The 17,429-nt window shown below is 44.2% G+C and overlaps 1 protein-coding gene across 1 annotated transcript; it reads left to right on the top strand.

The window, feature by feature from the left end:
- The first annotated feature begins 4,494 nt into the window (after positions 1 to 4,494).
- RSPH3 (radial spoke head 3) lies at positions 4,495 to 16,678 on the top strand. Its single transcript, XM_075748299.1, has 9 exons — positions 4,495 to 4,890; positions 5,140 to 5,227; positions 6,349 to 6,490; positions 7,827 to 7,972; positions 8,510 to 8,713; positions 9,713 to 9,875; positions 10,916 to 11,002; positions 14,368 to 14,634; positions 16,396 to 16,678. Exons 1-8 carry the CDS (start codon positions 4,769 to 4,771, stop codon positions 14,625 to 14,627), a joined length of 1,212 nt encoding a protein of 403 aa, XP_075604414.1. The 5' UTR covers positions 4,495 to 4,768; the 3' UTR covers positions 14,628 to 14,634; positions 16,396 to 16,678.
- The last annotated feature ends 751 nt before the right edge of the window (positions 16,679 to 17,429 follow it).

The following is a 17,429-nucleotide window of genomic DNA, read 5'->3' as shown; positions in this document are numbered from 1 at the left end:
TCCTCCCAGGTTTCTGCTGCTAATAAGATAGGATATCATCCACATATTGCAGCATAACTCCTCCAGGATGGTCTCTTCTCCATATTTCTAATTCTTTAGCTAACTGGTTTCCAAAGATTGTTGGACTATTTTTGAATCCTTGAGGCAACACAGTCCAGGTTAGTTGAGTTTTTCGTCCAGTGGTCGGGCTTTCCCATTCAAAGGCAAAAATAGCCTGACTCTGTTTCTCGAGAGGTATACAAAAGAAGGCATCCTTTGAATCTAGGACTGTGAACCACTCATGTTTATCTTTGAGGGCTGTAAGTAATGTATAGGGGTTTGCCACCACCAGGTGAATGTCCTGCGCAATTTGGTTCACAGCTGTAAATCTTGCACTAATCTGTATTCCTCACCCCCTGGCTTTTTAATGAGTAAGGTTGGGGTGTTAAATTCTGATTCGCATTATGTGAGCAACTCATATTCTATAAAGTTGAGTATTAACTTTTCTAATCCCTTTTTGGCCTCTGTCTTCAATGGGTATTGTTTTTGTCTTACTGGATTTGTTCCAGGTTTAAGGATAATTCTTAGTGGTTCTGCTCTTCTGGATCTACCTGGAACCTCACTAGCCCATACCAAAGGTGTCACTGCATTCTCCACCTCCTTGGGAATTCCTTCGTTAGTCTTAGGTTGTTCCTGCAACATAAAAACTCTTGCCTCAATGGCTTTAGATTCAGGGATTAATAGTTGAACTTCTCCATCTTTAAAGGTGATCTGTGCTTCCAATTTACTCAATAGGTCCCGTCCCAAGAGTGGTATAGGACATTCAGGCATATATAAAAATTGGTGAGTTACCCATTGTTTTCCAAGCTTAAAATTTAAAGGATGGAAAAAGACACGCTGTTCCGCTTTCCCTGTGGCACTCACAACTTTTACTGCATCATTGCTCAATTTTCCTTGACAAGTGTTTAATACAGAATAAGTTGCCCCAGTATCTACAAGGAAATCTATTTTCTGTTTTCCCAGCTCTACTATAACCAAGGGTTCTGCTGGGGAGGTTTCCCCTGGTCCCCTTCAGGACTTAGTTAAGGGGAACTGACGTGGAAAGGGAGCTGCTTCTTGATTGTATCGTGCCTCCTCCAGAACCTCTGGACTGATAGGCAAAGGACCCCTAAAACAGTCCTTAAATTTCTGACAATCCCATTTCCAATGTCCCAGTTCTTTACAATAGGCACACTGATGATCTCCTAAGGTATTACTGGTATTTTGTGCTGGAGAGGCCCCGCCTCTCCCCCATAGTATTGCCGTCCTCCCCTGAAGTTACTCTTTGCTGACGCTCCCTGCAGCGCAGCTCTCAGGTTACCGTCTCTTTCCCTGTCTCTCCCTGCCTGTCTCCGCTTTCCTTCGTTTTCTCGTTGCTCTTCTCTAACTTCCTTCCCTTTCTCCCTGTTACCAAAAACCATCCATGCAACCTCCAACATCTTTCATTAATTCCAAATCATCCTCCTCATCACGCTCGCACTTCAAACACCGTTGCCCCGTACTACACGCAGAGCAACACCTTCACAGCCTCCTGCTACCTTTTTCTGCTTTTCTAGTGCTGATGCCAGGGGGTCTTGCAGGGTAAACCCACAGTCCTTCAGCCACTCAAGATGATTTCGCAAGGTGAAAAAAAACCCCAACCAAATCAACATAAGGTACCTCATCCCATTTCTTCTCCCTTCTACAAAACAACACCAATTGTAATATTGTATTATATTACAAATTCTTATTCTTGGGCCATTTTTCCTGATCATCCAATTTATATATCGACCACCAGTGATTATAATACTCAATTAGTTGTCTTTTTATAAGAGGGTCCCCTCCTATTTGTTTCCAACGTTTTAAAATACACCCTAGGGGGGATTTCTTTAATATTCCCCCATCCACCGAAGGTTTGTTACCCATTGTAACGCAAATACCACAAAATCCACAGAACAAAAATTGACAAATGACAAAAGTAACACAAAACAATACCACAAAAAAAACCACAAAACAAAAATTGACAAATGACAAAGGTGACAAAAGCAACACAAAACAATTAAAACACAAATTCTTGATTGATCAATACCTCTCAAAAGTTCTTTTCAAAATTCTTAAATCACAGTACAATAGCCCCTCGCGTAGCTCACGCCACGGCTTACTTGAAGGCTAAGGGGGCCTCTAACCCAAAAATCTTAAATCACAGTACAATAGCCCCTCGCGTAGCTCACGCCACGGCTTACTTGAAGGCTAAGGGGGCCTCTAACCCAAAAATCTTAAATCACAGTACAATAGCCCCTCGCGTAGCTCACGCCACGGCTTACTTGAAGGCTAAGGGGGCCTCTAACCCAAAATCTTAAATCACAGTACAATAGCCCCTCGCGTAGCTCACGCCACGGCTTACTTGAAGGCTAAGGGGGCCTCTAACCCAAAAATCTTAAATCACAGTACAATAGCCCCTCGCGTAGCTCACGCCACGGCTTACTTGAAGGCTAAGGGGGCCTCTAACCCAAAAATCTTAAATCACAGTACAATAGCCCCTCGCGTAGCTCACGCCACGGCTTACTTGAAGGCTAAGGGGGCCTCTAACCCAAAAATCTTAAATCACAGTACAATAGCCCCTCGCGTAGCTCACGCCACGGCTTACTTGAAGGCTAAGGGGGCCTCTAACCCAAAATCTTAAATCACAGTACAATAGCCCCTCGCGTAGCTCACGCCACGGCTTACTTGAAGGCTAAGGGGGCCTCTAACCCAAAAATCTTAAATCACAGTACAATAGCCCCTCGCGTAGCTCACGCCACGGCTTACTTGAAGGCTAAGGGGGCCTCTAACCCAAAAATCTTAAATCACAGTACAATAGCCCCTCGCGTAGCTCACGCCACGGCTTACTTGAAGGCTAAGGGGGCCTCTAACCCAAAAATCTTAAATCACAGTACAATAGCCCCTCGCGTAGCTCACGCCACGGCTTACTTGAAGGCTAAGGGGGCCTCTAACCCAAAAATCTTAAATCACAGTACAATAGCCCCTCGCGTAGCTCACGCCACGGCTTACTTGAAGGCTAAGGGGGCCTCTAACCCAAAATCTTAAATCACAGTACAATAGCCCCTCGCGTAGCTCACGCCACGGCTTACTTGAAGGCTAAGGGGGCCTCTAACCCAAAAATCTTAAATCACAGTACAATAGCCCCTCGCGTAGCTCACGCCACGGCTTACTTGAAGGCTAAGGGGGCCTCTAACCCAAAAATCTTAAATCACAGTACAATAGCCCCTCGCGTAGCTCACGCCACGGCTTACTTGAAGGCTAAGGGGGCCTCTAACCCAAAATCTTAAATTTCATTTAAAAAGTAAGAGAAATGCCTTTTACCTGTCCCAGGGAACGTGCTCAGAACTCTTCGGTCCAGGGGATCGAAGGGTCTCCCCGAGAATCCCTCGGTGCCGGCTGGAGGTCCTATGATCCCACGGATCCGTCGAGATTCAAAAGCCTTGTCCCATCTGGGTCGCCAAAACTGTCACCGAAATTCGGGAATGAAAGAAAATTCCTTAACACTAATTTAGCATTAAGAAGCAGGCATTTCCTTTATTGCAGCGCTGGGTGTCAGGAGGATAGTTCCTCAAATCAGGCACACCTAATGCTGGTTCTCTTGTCATATTTATACACAAATGTTACAAAGATTACAAAGTGGTACACTCCCCGTTCCAATAATTGGTTCATATTTCTTCGCTTAGTATGCAAACTAGAACGCATGCTCAGTTCTGTTCTCCGCCTCTATCTTTTGAGTAGGTGGTATAATTTGGGCAGGGGGCTTATGGGTCGGTGGTCGTGGGGACCCTGGCCCAAATTACCTTTCCCCTAGTTTCTCAGTATTTCAGTGTTGGTAATTGTTTGCTATACGCCTCAGAAAGATAAGGATGTTGCTGGAGGCAATTAATGTCCTCCCTTTCTGCAAAGTATGTACATAAGGACCTTGAAGTGTCTTGTAGCTCCTCCTTTTTCTCATGATGTGTAGCAGGTGCTCATTCTAAGAATTGTTAGCCTTCTACCTAAAGTAATAATGAATAGTTTCTTATCACATATAATACAAGTAGGCCTTCATTACAGGCCTTTCTTCTTGGCTACATTTTCTTATTATGTATAATATAAGCAGGCCTTCGTTACAGGCCTATCTTTTTGGCTACAATACGACACCTTTATGGTATCCAAATCCCCTACTTGTGCAGAAAAAACCGACATTAGGAGTGCAGCTGTTCGGGCTGCCTTTCAGGACAGCAGTACTTAAGCCACCAGCACGCCATGGGCCAATTTTTGCATCCCCAATGGCGCTGCAGATGGGGTTCAGACACTGTCAGTTTAAGCGGAAACTTTCTGGCCCCTGAGCAGCTTGCACAGAGGCGGAAGAAGGACGGTGCCACCTCGCGGTTAAACTCCCTCACTTCCTCGGCCCGGGAGGGGCCCTGCAGCTCTGCCAAGTGCATACAAGCTCTGCCTGTCATACAGAGCACCCGTTAGCTGGTACAGTGAATTGTTTTCCGCTAAGCTCCCCAGTGCCTGGAGAGCAGGCACGTCCTCCTCAAATCTCCCTCAGGCTTCAGCTGTTGCCCGGTAGGGAAACCTGCGTGAAGGGAACCGGACTAACCGCCACCCGACGCCACCACAGCCGCCCCACGGCCCGTCCCGCTCGCGCGTTGCCCTGGAGACGGTTGCCGCGGCGCGGGCGGCCGTTACAGCTCCCTCACCGAGCCGCCCGGCTGCTGCGCTGCGGCCGGACCCCACCATGCTGCCCACCCGCGACGCGGAGGTGGCGGCGGGCCCCGCCGTCCCCTACAGCTACTGCAGCCGGCCCCGCGCCCTGCCCGCCCGCCCGAAGTACCGAGCGTTGCCGCACGCCGCCGAGCCGTGAGTGCCAATGACCGGCGGGCCGCGCCATCCAGCCCCGCGGCCTGCGCGCCCCGAACGGGCCCCGCTGCCCCTCCTGCCCTTCGCTCCTTCTCCCTCACCCCAGCTCCCTCGCTGCCCTTCCTGGGGAAAGGGGAACCCTTCGGGGGAACTCGAACCTCTGGCCTTTCAAAGTCTTTCTGGCTTGTTGAGGCATTAGCATACGGGTTGCAGCTCTGTAACCACACCTCTCTGTGCCTGATGTTGCAGAGAGAAGGAACCTGTTCGTTATGCCAACCTCATGTATGACAGGAGAGTGGTGCGTGGCAACACTTACGCCCTTCAAGTCATACCTGCGGTATGTTTTTTGTATGTGGATCGTGCTACAACTTTGTTGAAAAGTAATAGGTAGGGCAGGAAAGCTGTCCCTCTAATAATTTTAACTACTGTATAACTCTCCAGTTAAACTAGCATGTGACTGTTTTCAGCTCTTCTTTAAAGCACATAGTTTCACGTGAACTTCTGTAGTTCTGATTTTTTTTTTCCCCCATTAAGTACTTGATTCCCCCCTCCCCTCCATTTCTTTAGTGTAATGAGCCTAGGCACAAGTCATGACTGCATAATCTGTTATATGCAAGGTGTCATCAGTGACAATAGCAGCTCTTGGGAAATTAAGTCTTGTGGTAGACTTTGGCTTATCGTACTATAGAAGCAGAGCTAAATGGTCCAGCTGTATGCAAAAGCTGCTTATGTGGAGGCAAAAGTATTTTATTTATCCTGATAGAGTAGTAAATGTTTTAATGATACTTTATTTTCAGAGAATATTTCTAGATAGATAATTTGATCATATAAAAATTTAAAGCAGTCTGTATTTTTAAAAGCTGCTTTGTGGAAATACCTCTATGTTGTTCGGTAGCAGTTTCTTAGAATGAATTTCATGTGTTCTGTTTAAGAAGTTAAAAACTTACCTTCATTTCAATCCGTAAATAGAGTACTGAATTTAAAAGTTAATATGGGTTTCTTTTGCTTCATCAGCAATAAAGAACCTATAATTTTTATCTAGCAAACAATTCTGTTGATAATATAAGTGGACTTAAGTCCATTTGACCTTCTTAAAACTTTACCTAGAAACTCTCACTTGTCAGCAAGAACATGCCATTTTAATAGGCTTTATTTCACAAAGCAAAATTTTGTATACAATATCCACTTCCAAATAACAACTAATTGCTCTTAGTGTGAGATGCCATTAGTATGTGTCTGTAGGCAGTTAGCATACCTTATTAGTTTCATGCCTACAGTCTTTAAGATAACTGAAAATTTAGGGTCAGGACCCAGAAAAGTAAGTCTGAAATGCTAGATTTGTAGCATTAAAATCAAACAACAACCTTTGTTTTTCTGTAGAGAGAAATTAGTCTCATTTTCAAGTATAAAGTGTATTCTGTTTTGTGGGGTTTTTTTTTCTTCTTCACCCTTGTTCAGACTACCCAACCCAATCCCCTTGAGATTCAAAGGCAGAGGGAAGCACGGAAAAGAGCACTGGCTAGAAAGCGTGCAAAAGAGCAGGTGCAACCAAGAACACCTGAGCCTGTGGAAGGCAGAGAGCACATTCATGTGCAGACAGGTAAAAGGCTGATTTTTTTTTTAAATATTCATCTGTAAACAAAAACTTGCTGATCTATATTCACTTGCTAAATTGATGCTGCATTGGTAGAATCACATAGGGTTAAGGTTAGAATCATAGAATTCTAGAATCAGAGGTTCTCTAATCCTTTCCATTATAACTCCTTATTTTTAGTTGTATTTAATAAACTTGGCTAATTAGTGACATTTTCCCAGAGGCTCTGTTTTTCAGTTTTCGGTGTACATTCCTGAACACTAGTCAAGACTTCTTAATTTATTCTTTCTTTTTCCAGTATTATCAGAGAAGTTTGGCATATGTTTAAAATTGGGTTTTTAAAAAAATTTTGCTTAAGAGTGCAGGCACATCTAAGAATAAGACTACTATTAAAAATTGAGAACACCCTAGTTTAGAATAGGAAACTGCCCTATTTGTGGGAAAACAATTTGATTTGTAGGAAAAACAAAATTTGGCAGTTGGGTAATTATGAAGTGAGTGTAATGTATTGCTGTACCCTCTGAAAATCATTTCAGATTAGACTGACTTACAAACTGGGAAAAAAGCTGTGTTACATGCTAATCAGTCATAGTCTTTGGTTTCTCAACATTCCCTCTGCCCCAGCCCCGCTGAACCTCCTAAATCACCTCCAATGCACACAGCGGCTTTTCACCATTCAAATACTGTTGGATGCAGAAGGAGCCGATCTAGTGTGGAAGTCTTGGTCTTGTATCCTTCCCACTGACTACTGCAGATAATTTAAAGCACTCCACAGACCTTATTTTTTGAGCCAGGCTATTTATCTCTGCAGTAGGAGATAGACAGTTATAATTCAAATCAAGCAGATGCTGTTATAGGTGTGTGGTTACCTCAAGGCCACTTCCAGTGGGGCCAGAAGCAGAATATCATTCTTTAAACCCAACAGATCCAGTGTTCTATTTTGCCACATACCATGGACAAAAATTTGTGGTTTCAATATTACTCATTAGTGGATAGGCAATCATTATCCTTTTTTTGAAATTGTCCTATCCCATTGACCCTACCAAGAACTGTTTATTCTGCAAGGTGGCCAGAAATGGTCTAGACTCTGACTTTTGAAACCTACTAAGTGAAATGCCTTTTTAGGAATCACTTCCAAGAAGTGCACCTGAATTACAGAGATGACATCAGATATCCTATGCAGCAAGCTGATCGATGGTTTCAGTTGAGGTGTCTGTTTTTTTAAAACTTTATAGAAGACATTTTATTGCACTTTTTGGATATAATTCACCCTGCAGAGTGAATAGTTTGGAGTTAAAAAGAATCCAACTTTCAGCATTCATTGTGCTTTTTTTTTTCCTAGAACTGTATTTGGAAGAGATTAGTGACCGGGTAATAGAGGTTGATATAGAGTGTCAAACAGATGCATTTTTGGACAGACCATCCACTCCGTTCTTCATACCAGCCAAAACAGGAAAAGATGTAGCCACGCAAATAGAAGAAGGAGAGGTATGAAGCAAAGTCAGGTTTACAAGTGCTGTCAGAAAATGTCTTCCATTCAAAACATTTCTTATGCAAAATTCAGGCAGAAACAGAAAGGAACTTATCCTCACAGAACATGAAAAAAAAAAAAAGTCTCCAATGTCTGCCTTGAGGTTAAGTGCAAAATTAAAGAAAGTGCTACTCCATGTGCACTGGTTCTGCTGCTTTCAGGTAAGAGCTAGAGTGTTGTGAAATGCTTTCTCCCGTAGAAGGTGTCCAGCCTGAGAACAGGTTGGGAACACAGAAGTAGGGTCCAGGTGAATGTTCTGCTTCTCCCTGGCAGCCGTCGCAGTGGCTGTGGTAGGGTGTGTGGTGCCCACTCATCACATGGCCCCCAGTTACATTCATGTTTCTTGCCTTAGCTGACACTGGACCCCACCTGAACTTTTCAGCCCTGCCTTCAGCATAAGGGCTTCGTTCATCCTCCTTTTCTCCTTGCCAAGGTGTTAAGAGTGGTTGTGATCAAGGGGCATTTATCTTTGTTTCCCTGACTCCCACCCTCAGCTGTTTGACTTTGATGTTGAAGTCAAGCCGATCCTGGAAGTGTTGATTGGGAAAACAGTTGAGCAAGCTCTGCTGGAAGTCATGGAGGAAGAAGAGCTGGCCCAGCTGTGGGCACGTCAGCATGCTTATGCAGAGCTGCGTAATGCAGAGCTTGCTGAAGTACAGCGCCTGGAAGAGCAGGACAGGCGATACAGAGAGGAGAAGGTAGGACTTATAAGAATGCTCATGAGAAGAGAGAAAACCATTTCCAGTACGGAAAGAAAATCTGTGAAATAAGCTGGATGTGCCCAAAAGGCACAAATTTGATATTCCTCAAAGCATTTTGGTGCCATACAGCTGCACTCTGCCATTTGCTCTCATGCACGAGCACCATACTGTTGCGTTTATTTGGAGCAGCCATGCTCAAGTGACCTGGTGTACTTGGACACCCGATCAAGAGGCCAAACCCAGCAGCATTTTCTTCTGTACCTGGTGCAGCTGTTATTCAAGCCTTTTCATTAGAATAACTGCTAAATGAATGGAGTGCTTGAAAGTAAGCAAGACACCTCCTAGTCTTTCACACCCAAGGCATGCAGTACTGTATGTGCACACATACCTCTCAAGATCTCCAAGTATTAAGCTATATTAGTACTATCAAATAAATAGTATAAATTAGTACTAAAAGGCAAGTCTTAATTATTCTCTATTCATCAGCCTTTTATAATTGGGTTTTTAAATGTTTTCCTGGACCAATTTGAGTTCAAATCTTTTCTTACATCAAATAGGCTATAATATTGGAAAGATGAAAAGTTCAGAAGATCCTGACCTAACTTCATCTCATTCCAAGGTCAACGATCAGCTTGATCTGCTATAATAAAGCAAAGAGTTGTGAGATCAATGCATACTAAGGTATCAGAGAAGAGATTCATTTCGCCAGCTGCAAGGCCCTTATTTTAGGGCTTACCAAAATCAGAAAGGGTATACCAAAGGAGCATGTTTCCCTCTAGTCCTTGTGGATTTTAGTACTGAGTAGATTGAGTACAAGCTTGCTTTCAAGCACTCTTTCATATGAGGAGATTTTGTGAAAGTTAGAGGCCACAAATACCATATTTTCGATTATCGTTGCTATTTATGACTCTCACACTGTGATCATTTTTCAATGTCTAGATCAAAGGAGTAACAGCTAAAGGCCTGAAAGTTTTACATGCAATATTGCCTTGACAGGAACGTCGCAAACTCCAGCATATGCAAATGCTGCAGAAACAGAAAGAGACCACAGAGAAAATTGCAGCTCGGGCATTTGCTCAGCGTTACTTGGCCGATCTTATTCCCTCGGTCTTCAACAATCTTCGTGAGAGTGGATTTTTTTATGACCCTATAGAAAGAGGTTTGTATTTATTATTTATTTTTTAATATGCAAACTGAATAATATAAAGGTCAGAACAACCATAAAACATAGCTTATTTTCCTGTTATTTAGAATAATGTCATAAGACTTTATTCCTTTACATTTGTGGCTGAACAGTTTCCAAACTCATATTTTTAACACAAACATTATTGGTCATCTGTACAAGTAGTCAAGAATAGGCAAGAGCTGACAGTGTGACAATGGAACAACTGCTTTTGGAGAGAAATAAATGGGTGGCTAGAACTGGTAGAGCAGAGAGAGAGAGCGAGATCCAAACTGAAGTAAATGTATTTAAATAGGACAGGCAAAGAAATCTGTATGAGAAATTAGTCAATTAGAATTAGGCCCTGAAAATGATTTTGGAGTTGTACATTGCTGACTTCCAAGCTTTTAGAATCAGCCGCATTTCTTATGGGCTACGTTGTTGCACCCTGCTTCCCCAGGCCCAGCAGAGGTGCACAGACCACAGCTTGGGAAAGGTTCCATTCTGTCCAGAATGAGTCATAGGGCAAATGCAGAAACTGTGTTTTGCAAACAGGGCATGCTTTACGACCACGGTGTACAAAGAACATGATTTGAGAAATACATGGGTAAGCAACAGCTCTTTAGTCACAGGGAATAAATGCTTTCAGCAGACCAGAAGCCAGACATCTCTGGAAAGCAGGGCAGGATGTGTTATTCTCCTGACTTGTTCAGGATAGTTATTTTCATCTCACGAGAACATTACTGTGTATCTCATCTGTGCTAGCCCTTCAAGGGTGCCAGACCCCTTTGAAAAATCCCTGTAATTGAGAGGACTCCGGTCTGGTGCCATAATGATGTAGAGCCTCAATAAGAGAGGCAGGAGATAAGAAACCCAACAACACCTTAGAGCTTTCATCTGGCTCTTGCAAAGCAAGTGTCTTTCAGTAAGGATGTTCATCCCTTAATGCTCGTACAAAATGAAAAAACAGTCTCAAGATCCTGTCATTCATCCTTAATAAAAAGAAATTTTTCTTTCTTCCTGCTAAATTCTTATAGATATTGAGACAGAATTCCTTCCATGGCTGATGACAGAAGTGGAAGAAACACTAGAGAAGAAAGTTCTGGGCAGGATGATGCTTGACTGTAAGTTACCAAATCCTGGAATGCAATCAGGGCTGCTTCGTCGTCTTGATTTTTTTCCCCAGTATCACATTTCAAATCACATCACAAATACCACATTTAAAGGGTGACTGTGGGTTAAGATAGGAGGTGTCATTTTAGCAAGAACTCCAAGTACCCATGGCTTTTTGTGTTTGCTTTTTTTACTACATTAGAACATTTTAATGTTGGAAAACTACTACTACATACATCTAGGTAATTGATTTTCAGCTGAAATAACTGAAATGTCAGTCATGCTGCACTGTCCTCTCTCTGCTGGCTTTATACTGTTTGAGATGTGTTGGTGCTGGGAGGTGCAATACATTTGGCAGGAGCAGAATGGTTAAAGAACACCAATTTCTTTCTCTGCTATATAAAAATTTCATTTCTCATGTGTTAGTCATCATTGCTGTGCTGTTCTCTGTAGTGTGCCTGATTGTGCCAGTGGCAACAGAAAAGCCCATCCTGTCTACAGCCATGTGTATACCACAGAAGTCTCTTAACTCATTTGTGTAAGCTCTCTGAGCTATGGAGTAATATGTTCATCCTACATGAAAGGAGAAGAGAAAGATAATCATAGGCCATGGCTGACTGAGAAGCCAGGTGACCAACACTTTTCATCAAAACAAGGGCTTACCTCCTCAACAGTCAATAATAATGTCCTTGCTTTTGAAATACATGAAAATATCAGTCTTCCTTTGGGCTAGTTCAAGCTAAGTATTCAGGTTTTTTTATTAGTTAGTCTTCAGAGGCTGTAGTTGAACTATCTGAACAATCTAAACTCTGTCCTGTTGTGGTGGGTTGACCCTGGCTGAAGGCCAGGTGCCCACCAGAGCCGCTCTGTCACTCCCCTCATTCACTAGACAGGGGAGAAAAGGTACAATGAAAGAAAACTTACGGGTCGAGATAAGGACAGGGAGAGATCATTCTCTAATTATCATCACGAGCAAAACAGACCGAACTTAGAGAGGGAATTCATCTTATTTATTATTAAGCAAAACAGAGTAGAGGAATGAGAAATAAAACCAAATCTTAAAAACACCTCCCCCCACCCCTCCCATCTTCCCGGGCCCAACTTCACTCCCGGCTTCAACCTCCGCCCCCCCCAGCGGCACAGGGGGACGGGGAGTGGGGGTTACGGTCAGTTCATCACGCGGTGTTTCTGCCGCTTCTTCATCCTCAGGGGGAGGACTCATCATTCCCCCGCTCCAGCGTGGGTTCCCTCTCACGGGAGACAGTCCTTCACGGCCTTCTCCAACGTGAGTCTCCTCCACGGGGTGCAGACCTTCAGGAGCAGACTGCTCCAGCGTGGGTCCCCCACGGGGTCACAAGTCCTGTCAGCAAACCTGCTCTGGCGTGGGCTCCTCTCTCCACGGATCCACAGGTCCTGCCAGGAGCTTGCTCCAGCGCGGGCTTCCCACGGGGCCACAGCCTCCTTCAGGTGTCTCCACCTGCTCCGGCGTGGGGTCCTCCACGGGCTGCAGGTGGAATCGCTACACCCCCTCATCCTCCCTCCATGGGCTGCAGGGGGACAGCCTGCTTCACCATGGTCTTCACCACGGGCTGCAGGGGAATCTTGCTCCGGCGCCTGGAGCACCTCCTCCCCCTCCTTCTTCACTGACCTTGGTGTCTGCAGATGTTCTTACATCTTCTCACTCCTCTCTCTGGCTGCAAAAGCTCTCTCTAACTGTTTTTGTCTTTCTTAAATATGTTATCACAGAGGCGCTGATTGGCTTGGCCTTGGCCAGCGGCGGGTCCGTCTTAGAGCCGGCTGGCATTGGCTCTATCAGACACAGGGGAAGCTTCTAGCAGCTTCTCACAGAAGCCACCCCTGTAGCCCCCCCGCTACCAAAACCTTGCCATGCAAAACCAACACACCTGTGTAGAAACACAAAGTTCTGATAAATGAATGCCTGTCCACCGTGGTGGTTCTAGATCGAACCACTTTTTATACTTGCATTACATCTTTCATTCCTATGCTTTTCCTCCTGCTGTGATTTTGGATTTGAATTACAATTGTGTTTGATTCCTTTGGGTTTATTTTCAGTTTAACTGGCATCCTTTGTTAGGGTATAATTTAGATAATTACAGCTGGTCTGTTAGGTATTTTATCCTATGCTATATGTGCTAGTATGTACACTCAAGGGTCACTTCTTCATGTAGCTCTTCAGGAGGGATGGAATTTTTCTGTTCTTTTAAGAAAGAAGTATTGTATGTCACTAGTGAATAAACATCCCAAGGAGAATGTTGTTGCAGGATACACTATTGATGAGAACATCTATCATATTTCTGTAAAATCTTTAATTTTTTTAATCAGATATCATAGTCTTGCACCAGTCCTAAGATACACACAGCACCTGGAGTAGGCCAATAAGTAATATCAGCAGCCTCTGTTTTGCTATTTACACTCTGTATTTTCTGGCTTCTACCCAATCACCCACTATTGAGTAAATATCATCTCTGCAAAAGGAACTGCAAATTGCATTCTCCAAGTTTTGCAGAGGCAGACACAGCCTCAGCTGAGATAGTTCATGGCTTCTTCCCCCCCTTATTGCAAAAGCATAGGAAAAGTCTCTAAGGATCCATTTTTAACCTATTTGAATGAAGACACTACTTAAAGGACTTACTTTGTCACTGTCCAATAAAAGAGCTGTAAACTGCAAAGGAAGCACCCACAGTGTAAGGCAGCTATGTTTGTCCTCCAAGATGACCATTCCTTCTTTTACTTGCTAAAGTCAATCCATGAATTAACAATGAAGCTCTTAGTACCTGTACATTGTCCTACTTTTCTGTGTTAAACCTCTCTTCTTTCATTGTGGGCCTCTATTTTTCATATTTAAATGATGTATATCAAAGTGAGTGTTGATTTTTTTTTTTTGTTGTGTCCATTGGAAGGGGTATAATGTTTATAAAAAATTTACAAAGACTAAGCAGCAAAAATAATAAAGAATAGGTGCTTTACAGCTGCTTTTCAGAACGAGAAAATCTTTTGATGACTCCCACAATTCCAGTATATCCCACTGCCAAAAACATCATGCTGTGTACCATCTGGCTAGTCCTTGTTCCTGGCAGGGTGACCTGCTCCAGAGGTGAGGAACAACTGTGAGGAAATGAAGAAACCAATCCAGGTGAACCCTTTCAAATCACCGCTTTCAGTGTAAACAGCTCATTTGGCTGGAACTAGGCTACAGCAGCAGGGATGGTTTTTCTCATTCAAATATTCTTTCATTTTTAGTGTTATTTCAGGTTTTTTCCCTGTTTAAGAGGTTATAGGTCAGTAATATATAAAATAATCTCAAATCATAGTTTTTCTCCTCCATGTTTGTTAATGGTGGCTTTCTCTGTTTCAGCCTTGATTTGTACAGTGGTTGAAAAACGCTTAGATGCATTTAGCCGTAAACCTCTGTCTGATCAGACCGAGGCACCTGCTGAAGAGCCCAGGCCAACAGATGCAGCACCCCAGGTGGCCGGTGAGACAGACGCTGCTGACCAACCAGCCGCAAAGAAAGAGACTGACGAACCTGTTGTTGAGGAACGGCCTTCACGTCACATCTCTTTCCAGTTAGAAGAATCAGATCAAGCAGGAACAGAGGATTTGGAAACTGATTAACAAGCAGGCAAGTCATCAAGTAAATGGAGATGAATGGCTTAACTGAAAGAAGAAACGAATTCCTATCTATTTACAAGTATTGTGCCCTAGCCATGCTGAAGGATGAACCTAAGCAACAGTAGAGCATTAAAACGTGTTTTCCATATGCTGACATTGCTGATTTCAGGCTGTAAGAATCCAGAGAGGTTACTAGTGCAATTGATGGCAATGAAATTCTATCCCCTTCCACACAATCCAATCCATCAAAGACCTAGGACATTTACAGTTGAAAAGTAATGTTGTTCCCATGCTAGAAGGACATTGAGAGCATCCTAATAACCTTTGCAAGTGCTTTGATAACATTCTCACAACAGAATTTCCTTCCTTTCCCTATTTTGAAAGGTAGCTGCTATGGCACTTAGATAAGTTTCTTTTCACTCATGTGAGTCTCTGCTTTCCTGACGAACTTGGATGGGGCATCTCAGCAGGTACCAGAGTGAAGGCTGTTGTTCCTGAAGCTTTTCAGGTTCAAAGAGTTATCTGCCACTGGGAATTTCTGTAGTGCAAAATCCTCCTCAGCCTCCTGACTCCCAGAGCACTGGTGAGGGGCTGGAGTCACGTGCTAAGTCCATGCTCAGTTTTTTTTGTAATCGTCCTTTCCTGCTGGTTCACTGGAAACAGTACCAGACATGACTGACAAAATGCACCCGCACTGCCACACGTATGTCTGTTCACAGGCCAACGCCACACATGGGGCGTTCCCCCTCATAAAAGTATGTCTGCGCTCTATTGCAGCAACACCGTTTCCTTGCTAGCTGCGCCTGTGGAAAAAGTCCAGCTTTGTCCAGCTGCTTAGTGCTACCTCTTCTCTGCAGGTCAGAGGAGATGTGTGCTAACCCAGCAGGCCAGATCCCAGTCTGAGGGCAGGATGTCAGGAATGACCCGAAGAGACAAGTGCCTGCTCCACATCTCACACCCTCAAAAGGGACGTCCAGGCTTTTCACTGGACCCCACTTGTATATGGGGCTTCACAGGCAGACCCTGCCTTCCCTCCATCCTGGGCTAGGGCATCCAGCGATAAGCAGGGCAGCTGTTGCTTACATGGAAAAGCTCCCCTGGACGGTGTCAGGTATTTACCTCTCTCTGTAAGGTAGCTGAAAATCAGAAGTAATGAGATGTAACCACCAACAAATCCACTCAGTGCTTTGATGTAATATGAATGTGTTAAAACTGAGTGTCTGTAGTCACATAGTACAGATTGTAGACAGACACACCCATGGATGCTTTTCAAAGCTGGAATATTCCCCTGTAAACTCCTCTGTTTGCTAAGTTAACAGTATTTCAACACAGTGTGTGTGTCTTTTAATTTATGATTGATTCCTCAAAGCACCCAGCAAAATGTGTAACGTGTACAAAATTAAGGTAGTTGGTGCTTACTACATCTGTCTATAAATTTCTAAGAAGAATTTATTTTTATGGACATGACTGGAATTGAAGGCTTGAAACAAAACCCAGGTTTAGGCATTGAAGTCAGTGGGAGGTTTACCTCAATTTCAGTAGGACCAAGATTTTGTATTGCTTTTTTTTTTTCCCCATGATGATGGAGACTCCTGTCACAACTTCACATAAATCAGGTAAATCACTTCAAGCTAATTTTATCTAGAGAATGAAAAAGGTTTTGTGACATGATTCGTGAGAATTGTAAATGTTTCAGCTCATTTTTGGAACATTTTGTGTCAGTTTTAAGGATTCCTCATTACCGAATGATTGCTTTGTCATGTATTTACAGGAGACTTACCATAACCTAGAGGACTGCCATGAATCATTCCTGAAAAGATTCAAGCAAATGCTGTCTTGAATATTTGGGTTTGGAACATTACAAGAGGAAGATGATCACTTGGAATATTTTCATTTTTGTTACTCCTGCTTTGTGTTTGATTGCTAGAAAATTTACTTGACATGTTGAATTATTCTGTTTAAATAGGTTGTGGCATTATTATGTACTCTTAAATTATTACTAAAAATAATGAATTGTATAGCTTGCATTTTTACTTCATCAGAATGTGTAGACACAATTCAGGCATTGTGTATTGTGGTAGAGTTTGCTGTAACAGGTTGTTTTTATGGAGCCATACAGCCATGAAGCTTGATACTGCACGGGCAGTGTTCCATTAATAGCCTTGTACTAGAATCCAGCCCCAGACGTGGGCAGGGGATCCCTCGCATCCTGTTGGTCACTGGAGCAGCAGCAAACCATGAGCAGCAGCAGTAGGGAGGGGAAGAGGGATGTGGGTAACGGTGTAGCTGTGGCCTGTTCGGGGCAGCTGATGCAAGCAGACACGCAGGCTGTGTGGCAGAGGCCTTGCCCCTGGCAGGGTGCCTCGGGGGCTGGCGTGGAGGAGGCTGGGGAAGCCACCCCGGCTGAGCCCCGGGGCAAACACCGTATCACTTGCACCACCGCCCCGCGGGGGCTCCTCCTGACACCCTTCCCCTCCAAATGCCCGTTCTCTGGTCCGTGTCCCCAGCAGCAGCTGTCCCCGGCAGGCAGGTAAGGGCCGCAGCTCTGCACCCACAGTGGCACGGGGGGGCCTGGGGCTCTGCAGCTCCGGGGTGTGCGTGTGCGTGCGAGGTGCAGCGCAGAGGGGACAGAGGGAGGTGGTGCTGCCGGCACTAGAGGGCAGGACAGCCCACAGCAATCCGCCTGCAGAAACGCGTAGGCAGACGCTGATGTCACCTATTGCACACCCTGCACTAGTGACACCCGTCTGGACTTCCCTCCTCTGCTAAACCCCAAACCTTTTGCAAATCTACTCATATCTATAA

This window comes from Balearica regulorum, chromosome 3, assembly GCF_011004875.1.
Source record: "Balearica regulorum gibbericeps isolate bBalReg1 chromosome 3, bBalReg1.pri, whole genome shotgun sequence".
In the NCBI taxonomy this organism is placed as follows: domain Eukaryota; kingdom Metazoa; phylum Chordata; class Aves; order Gruiformes; family Gruidae; genus Balearica; species Balearica regulorum.
The sequence above is the reverse complement of the archived record's forward strand: the minus strand, read 5'-3'. Positions and strand labels throughout refer to the sequence as shown.

Excerpts from the sequence above, each read along its gene's own strand:
- RSPH3 (XM_075748299.1), top strand. The coding sequence starts at position 4,769 with ATGCTGCCCACCCGCGACGCGGAGGTGGCGGCGGGCCCCGCCGTCCCC. Across the intron at positions 6,491-7,826 it reads GCACATTCATGTGCAGACAG|AACTGTATTTGGAAGAGATT; the intron begins GTAAAAGGCTGA and ends TTTTTTTCCTAG. Across the intron at positions 8,714-9,712 it reads GGCGATACAGAGAGGAGAAG|GAACGTCGCAAACTCCAGCA; the intron begins GTAGGACTTATA and ends TTGCCTTGACAG.